Source organism: Poecilia formosa, unplaced genomic scaffold (genome assembly GCF_000485575.1).
Source record: "Poecilia formosa unplaced genomic scaffold, Poecilia_formosa-5.1.2 Scaffold1200, whole genome shotgun sequence".
Classification (NCBI taxonomy): Eukaryota; Metazoa; Chordata; class Actinopteri; order Cyprinodontiformes; family Poeciliidae; genus Poecilia; species Poecilia formosa.
In genome coordinates, this window is record NW_006801139.1 from 40,946 (window position 1) to 48,958 (window position 8,013).

Sequence of the window (8,013 nt, forward strand, 5' to 3'; positions counted from 1 at the left end):
GGATGAGTGCTGGGCGGCGCTGTGGTCAGGAAGACTTTGTTTCTAATGTTTCCACTTTGTCGCTTTAGTTAGCAGCTATTCTGGCAACGTTTTTGTTTCGAACATCGAGCGACGGATCTGGTGACTTTTGAAGAAAAGTTTAGTGATGCTTGGCCACTTTTTGCAGATGTATGTGAATGACATGCATTGAAATCCGGCTCTGAATGACCGGTCCGGCTCTCACCGTGACAATCTGACACTTTTTCACTGGTAACATTTTTTTGGACTTTTAGCTTAATTTTTATTTTTTTTTTACAAATAAAGACACAACGACAGAATATGAAAATAAAATAACCCAAAACTAAGATCAGCATTTCCCATGGGGTCAAAGGTCAGGCCAAAGAAGTGAGTCGTAAGAAGTGATTTAAGTGACATTGGTCCGATGTGCTCTGACCTTTGACCAGGAACCTGCATGAACAGAACCAACTGGACCAGCAAGGTGAAGGGAGTCACAGGGTGTACTTACTTTCTACCAGACGTCTCTGTTAAGGAAATGACCAGGGTGTGTTTTCTTTCTGCACACTGTAAGCTGCTCTTGTCTGTTCTGGTCCAGGTTCTGACCGGATCCGGCAGCTGGCTGAGAACACCTGCTACTTCCGACGGAGACTTCGGGAAATGGGCTTCATCATCTACGGGAACGACGACTCGCCCGTCGTTCCCATGATGCTCTACATGCCCGCCAAGATAGGGTGAGGCTGCAGCTGCTGACCTTTGACCTCAGGCCGCCGGCCGCTGACGTTTCCCTCCTGTGTGTCCCGTCAGAGCGTTCGGCCGCGAGATGCTGAGCAGAAACATCGGCGTGGTGGTGGTGGGCTTCCCGGCCACGCCCATCATCGAGTCGCGGGCGCGCTTCTGCATCTCGGCCGCTCATTCCAGGGAGCTGCTGGACCAGGTGAGAAGCTGCTGCAGCAGGTGAGAAGCTGCTGCAGCAGGTGAGAAGCTGCTGCAGCAGGTGAGAAGCTGCTGCAGCAGGTGAGAAGCTGCTGCAGCAGGCGGTTCGATCCATTCCTCCAAATAGTTCAGGTTCTGAGCAAATCCTCATTCCTGCTGAATTTAAAACTTCAGCTTCCACAGAGTCCAGGTTGCCCTCACTTCTGATGCGGAGGCCTCACACAGGTTCAGTCAGGATCCGGTCGATGTGTTCAGATGGATCAGAAAAGCCGGAACATGTAAACCGATGTCAAACCCGATTCTTCTTCCCTTGTGAAAACAGCAGAGCAAAACGAGGTGAAGAGGAAGAGCGGCTTCGTCTTCCTCTGCTGAGCTCTTGGTTTTCTTGATCCACACGGATTCGTGACCCTGGATCCGTTTATCCTTATGCTTCTGCTGACCGCAGACATGTTGACCTTCACCTGGAGAGGTCGGCTGCAGACGGTGGGAGGGCTCGACGTTTTATCTCTTTATTGTTTTGGCTGATTGTGGGATGAGTTTTATCTTCATGCTGGTTGGACCTTTTCCTGTTGCCAAAGAAAGTTAAAGTGAAGGATCAGACCAGACCTAACAGGAATGTTCTGGTTTGGCCTGGAAGTCATTGCTAAAGAGGTTCGCTACTCAGAGAGCTGTGGAAAGTTAAGTGGAAGGACAGTGCTGGCTTCTTCTGCAACAAGAAAGCGTCCTCCACTGGTTATGCAATAGTGTGAACTTTGGCCCGACTGCCGAGCCACAGGATGCGGGTCGTGTGAACGAGAGGTTCTTTCTGGTGAAGTTCAGTCTGACTGGGAAAACACGGCGACGCATCTGAAGGTTTTCCTGCTCAGATCCAGAGAGGGAAACTCTGACCGTAGCTTCCTGTTGGTTCCTGTGTGACGACGCCCTGAGGAAATGACGGTTAATCCAGACTATTTCAATATTTGTGTTGAACCAAAGAAAATTAAAATGTTAGTCTCGGACTGAAGAACAGCAGCTGATGCTGAGGTGTTGAAGACGGTTCCATTTCCTGCCTGCCGTCATCGCAGCATGTTTCTAAGTTTGTTGCTTCGCTGCTTCGGGCTAAAAGCTGAAACGTTTGGTCATAAATGTCTCCACAGGCGCTGAGTGCCATCAGCGAGGTCGGTGACCTTCTTCAGCTCAAGTATTCGCGTCACAGGATCCAGCCGTCTGGGGCGCGACCCTTCGATGACGGCGTCTACGAGGACATCGATGACTAACACGAGGTCACAGGTCAAGATGCATCACAAGTCTTCCATGAGGATGGAGATGTTGCACAAGTCCCTGCTCACGATCAACCCCCAGCCACACATCCTGGCCTCTAACTGCACTTCGCCTTAAAGCTGCAGCAAGCTTGAAAGAAGCGCCTCTTCTTCTCACTCTGTGTTTTTATGAGACTCTGTGAGGCAGGCGTCGCTTCACGTTACAGAAACCAATGATGTTATCATTTAACCACGACTGATGGTCTGTCTTCAGCTGACACTTCTGGATGTTTTCCAGCTGAGCTTTTTCATCTGTCTCTAAAATATGATGTTTTTGACCAACAAAATAGTTTCCTGTTGCTTTGTTTTGCACAATGAATGACGTGTTCATATCTCCTGTCATCTGGTTGGTCTAAAGTCACATCCTTCAACATCTGGGTGCTGAGCTTTTGAAGGATGAAGATACTTGTTTCATTAAAAACAGCATCAGATCAGAACCTGCTGCTGAAAAGCAAAGTTTCAGTTTTTGGAGTTTACACACTACATCCCAGCAAGCTGATCTGGCCTTTCCCAGATTATAAAACAGTTTCAGACGCCTAGAGCAGAACATTGTCAGATTATGATTTTAGAGGACGCAGGACCACAAAGGGCCACTTGGGGGCAGAGTTGAGCAGGATGTTGTATTTCAGGTATCTTTTATGTTCCAGATTTTGACATGTTTGTCCAGTTGGACGGATTCTTTCCTGCCCTTAATGTCCTGCAGCCTCAGAGAAACGCTGAAGGCGATGCGGACGGGCCGAGGCGACGGCAAGCTGCCGTCAAACGAGCCCAAACCATCATTCCTCCACCCCTGTGCTGGACTGTTGGCCTCTGGTGTTTGTGCTGATTTCCTGCTTCTGGTTTCCTCTGTCTCGGTTCTGATCCAGATGTTCTCTGATGGACTTTAGTGCCTTGAAGTCATTGTTTTGCAGATTTGGAAAATGTTGAGCATGTTTATTTCTTCACCAGAAGTCGTGAGCGCTGGACGTGTTTCTGTTGACCGCCTTGCATTTCATCATCTCCACCAGAGTCACTAACTGTTCATATGTGAGCTGCCACTGTTCCAGTCCAACCAGCACATCATTAAAACAATACACATCTGGAGATGCCTGCAGCCTTTTTATTACAACTGCAATATTCTCAACGTTGATCTGTAACAACAGTGGAAACAGTTTCATGAGATGTTTGACAGATTAACTGTAAGTACACCAAGAACTGCAACTGGACGTCCTCGTCTACTCAAAGATGACGATTGAAAAATCAGAAATACTTTAACTGACCATAAACTTTCTAGACTTCATCTGAATGCCTCGTGTTGCCAGTCTGCGTTGGACTGGAGTCCGTCACAGGACGGCCAACCAGGCAGCCGTTCATTCCTACAGGACGTTTCCAGCAGCTAACTAACCTAACAGTCGTGTTTGTGGACTGTGGGAGGAAGCCGTGCTAACGCTAACCCTTCACAGACTCCAGGCTGGGATTTGAACCCAGAACCTTGTTGCTGCAAGGCAGCAGTCCAGATCACTGCTCCACTGTCCACATCTGATGAGAAACATATAAACATAAATGGGGAAATATGCAGAAAACTGAAGGTGATCTACTGGACAATTGGATGGAAACAAAGTCAGTATTTTTTGTGTTAAAATCAGGAAAATTTCAGGCTAAAGTAGGAAGAGATTCTAATCAGTCTGGATCAAACGGGCAATAGTTTCAAACCCTTTATTTCCATAGTAAAAGTGATGTGGGTTAAAGGTGAACAGGTGGAAAGAGAAGCAGTTGGGAGGCAGCACATTTGTGCCAAAATGATACATGATGCTTTATTTCTCTTATCTTTTATATAAGTGGTGGATTAAAGATTCAATACGTTGACAGCCGTCCAGGGAACCTCCCCCCGTCTGCACAGTTGCATAACTTCAGCTTCAGCTGCAGGATTTCAACCAAACTTTGTTTGTTCCCCCAGCAGCAGGTCCAAACCTCCTGGCTGTTTCACTCTGTAGAAATGGCTACAGCTGGTAAGGTAGGTTAACTTTTCACTTCCACAGCACCTCTACATGCATCTGCAGTTGTTTCATGTGTTGGTTAAACTTATGGTTTGCATTAAAGCAAAATCGGGATCGGCGACCAAAGTCGACAAATCTCCATAAAACTGCTGAAGGTTTTAACATTTAACATTTTAACATTTTTCCTGATTTGCTGAGAAAAGAAAACAATGAAACTCATCTGTGGTTTGAGGATTTTTGACTTGGTTTCAAATTATCCTGACAGTTTTATGCAACTGCAGAAATTGGCAGGCGTTAAGCAGCCAGAGGCCAGAAAGGGGCCGAAGGGGGAAAAGTAGGAAAAATGTCATCTGGGATGTTTAAACAAAAATCCACAAGGAAAATAGTCATTTTCTCTGGGTTTTACTCTGATGATGGAATAAAATGTAACTAAACTGTCTTAAAGGGAAGGTGTTTGCCATGGAAAACATGAACTTTGATCAGCTGTCTCATTTCTGCTTTTCTCAGAAATGGTTTTATTCTCCCCTGAAAGTGAGATTTAAACATGAACTGCTCAAACTCAACAGAGACTCTTGAAATTTAACCGGAAAGCCTTTGGGTTCCAGTTTGTCAGGAACCTTCCTGAGACACAATTTAAGAGCAGAAGCAGCAATTCCAGCTGATGTCCGTCCTGCTTTAGGTCATCAGGTGCAAGGCGGCGGTGGCCTGGGAGCCCAACAAGCCCCTGGTCATCGAGGAGATAGAGGTGGCACCTCCTCAGGCCAACGAGGTCCGCATCAAGGTGAGCCGGCCACAAACGTGACCCACACCTTCACATCCCAGTTTGGGCTCTTTCTGCAGGTGGTTGTCCTCCCTCAGTCCAGTCACATGACAGTCAGGTTGATGGTCAGCAGAGAGCCTGTCGGTGCCGTTTGCTCACAGTTAACCCAGTGTTTCTCAATTCCGGTCCTCACGCCCCCCTGCCCTGCATGTTTTAGATGTTTCCCTTCTGCCACACACCTGGATTCAATATTTTGGTGATTAACAGGCCTCTGCAGTACTTGAAGGTCATGCAATCATTTGAATCAGCAGTTCTGGAATAGAGGCACATCTAAAACATGCAGAGCAGGGGCCTGAAGACTGGAATTGAGAAGTTAAACCGTCAAAAATTAACAGCAATAATTCGGGTTATTTAGCCTGTCATGAGAGAAAGAAGTCATTAATTTCTAAGTCCTAGTTTGACCATAAGTGGTTGGTCTGTCCAGGGCCCTCCACCTCTCTGGCCGCTGCTCTGCAGCAGCTACTGCTGGACAAAAGCCCAGTTTTTATCAGCTCCTGCTGCTGAGAAACACCAGCCCCCACCTGGAAACTTTCCATTTGAAGAAGAAAGAAAACCTGAATGTTTCACATCTACAAACTGATGGCATCCCATAATCACTTCCATAGAACAAAGCGGGTCGACTTGGGGCCTCAGCTGGGTTATAGATGTGTCATGATTTTCATACGTTCACGCCTCATGTGAATGGCCCACCTGGAGTCGCTCATGTTCTTGTCCCAGATAAGATCCCAGTTAGGGGCTGGTGTCACCATACTGGTCAGATCCATAGAAACCATGTGGCGCCATGTGTACAGCTGGAACATCGTCCCTTCATCAGCTGCTTAGATCCGACGTTAGCATGGCTAACAACTTCACCAAACAGCAAATATAGTCAGATTCAGTGATGAATTAAGCTGAGTGATTTCCCCGTTTGCAGATCGTGGCCACAGGCGTCTGCCACACAGATCTGTACCACCTGTTTGAGGGAATGCACAAAGATGGCTTCCCGGTGGTTCTCGGACATGAGGGAGCTGGCATAGTGGAGAGCGTTGGGCCCGGCGTCACTGAATTTCAGCCAGGTGAGTCAAACCCAACTCAGAGCTGTTTGCTGCTCCTGGCGCTGTGTGTCAATGCCACCTGGAAAAACCCTTTCTGGAAACGAGACGGCAGCAGGACGCAAGTCTGGAAACCCAAATCTGGGAGAAGGACAAGACTTCTGGGACAATGTCCTCTGGACAGATGAGACTGGAGTAGAGACCAAGGTGGGGGAAGCCAGACGCAGCAGATCTGTACCCGCTGTGAAGCACGGTGGTGGAAGGGTGATGCTGCCCCCACACAACCTGAGCACCTTGACTTGACCAACTCCACTGTTAGCATTTAGTCAAAAATAAAATAAAACCTTGAACCTGGATCAGTTCATGTTCTCACTGCAGTTTCCCCTCAGAAACCAATAAAATAAAAAGCTGGAAACATTAAACCGTAACGTTCCTCACAAAGTTCAAACATTAAAGGGGCAAACTTCAACGGCCTGAAGCAATTAGAGTTTCCCCTCTGATCCTGACTGATGGTGCTGAGACAGGCCCAAAGAAAGTGTCACATCATTTCATCTTCGTCCTACATTATAATGTTTTAAATGACTTCTTTAATATTCAGGGGACAAGGTTATTCCTCTGTTCATCTCCCAGTGTCGAGAGTGTCGCTTTTGTAAAAGCCCAAAGACCAACCAGTGTGTCAAAGGATGGTAGGTTGATCTCTTCATTCATGAATTCATCAGATCTTCAATATTTTTACAGTTTAAAGCCAGACAGTGACTTTTGTTCTCAGGGCCGCTGACCGCTATGATGTGATGGCTTTAGAAGAAACCAGACTGAGCTGCAAGGGGAAGAAGCTGCTGCAGTTTTTGGGGACCAGCACCTTCTCTGAGTACACGGTTCTTAACCAGATAGCAGTGGCTAAGATCGACCCGGCTGCCCCTCTGGATAAAGTCTGCCTCCTTGGCTGCGGGGTCTGCACCGGGTTCGGCGCAGCAGTCAACACTGCTAAGGTCGAACCTGAAAGTCTTTCTTGGCACCATGTGGACATCGAGGCCCTATGCAGTAAGCTAATGTGAGCATGTCGTCCTGCAGGTGGAAGCGGGTTCCACCTGCGCCGTGTTCGGTCTGGGAGCTGTGGGCCTGGCTGCAGTCATGGGCTGTAAGTTTGCAGGAGCCAAAAGGATCATCGCTGTTGACATCAACCCGGAGAAGTTTGAGAAAGCCAAAGTGTTTGGTGCCACTGAGTTTGTGAACCCCAAAGATCACAGCAGACCCATCAACCAGGTGCTGGCTGAGATGACTGATGGAGGAGTGGACTACTCCCTGGAGTGTGTTGGAAATGTTGCAGTCATGGTGAGGACCATCTGGTACAAGCTTAGAAAATAAACCCAGGTGTCTGACGTGCTCTGCTCCTCTGTGCAGCGCAGTGCCCTGGAGTCTTGTGTGAAAGGTTGGGGTGTCAGCGTCCTCGTCGGCTGGACAGATCTGCATGATTTTGCCGCCCGACCCATTCAGCTCATCGCGGGCCGTACATGGAAGGGCACCCTGTTTGGAGGTGAGACCAGAAGAGTCGATCCGAGAGTTTTAAGACCACAGGAAGTTGAGCTCAACAAACACTGTGACACTGAAGCAGAAGTCCTGAAGCCATCCTGGCCTTGACCTGGCTTCATGTCAGGCTTCTGGCATACCTGCCAGGTCCAAACCAAGATGAGATGTGTGTTTGGGATCCAAACCCCTAAGTCAATGTGACCCCACCAGGCCGCGGTGGGGTCACAGTGATCTTAGGGGATCCCTGTCAGGATCCCCTAAGATCACTGTCGGGTTAAATGGATCTGGATCGGTTCGTGGATCTGGATCGGTTCGTGGATCTGGATCGGTTCGTGGATCTGGATTGGTTCGTGGATCTGGATCGGTTCGTGGATCTGAATCGGTTCGTGGATCTGGATCGGTTCGTGGATCTGGATCGGTTCGTGGATCTG

General features: G+C 48.1%; 2 protein-coding genes across 2 annotated transcripts; both read left to right on the forward strand.

Annotated features, from left to right (window-relative positions):
- Window positions 1–6: 6 nt before the first annotated feature.
- Window positions 7–3,311, forward strand: LOC103132665 (serine palmitoyltransferase 2-like). Its single transcript, XM_007544460.2, has 3 exons — window positions 7–728; window positions 802–931; window positions 2,067–3,311. The coding sequence occupies exons 1-3, from the start codon at window positions 655–657 to the stop codon at window positions 2,184–2,186; spliced, it is 324 nt and encodes a 107-aa protein (XP_007544522.1). The 5' UTR covers window positions 7–654; the 3' UTR covers window positions 2,187–3,311.
- An 801-nt stretch (window positions 3,312–4,112) lies between these two features.
- LOC103132667 (alcohol dehydrogenase 1-like) lies at window positions 4,113–7,791 on the forward strand. Its single transcript, XM_007544461.2, has 7 exons — window positions 4,113–4,221; window positions 4,884–4,985; window positions 5,938–6,079; window positions 6,654–6,741; window positions 6,825–7,044; window positions 7,127–7,387; window positions 7,457–7,791. Exons 1-7 carry the CDS (start codon window positions 4,204–4,206, stop codon window positions 7,691–7,693), a joined length of 1,068 nt encoding a protein of 355 aa, XP_007544523.1. The 5' UTR covers window positions 4,113–4,203; the 3' UTR covers window positions 7,694–7,791.
- Window positions 7,792–8,013: the final 222 nt, after the last annotated feature.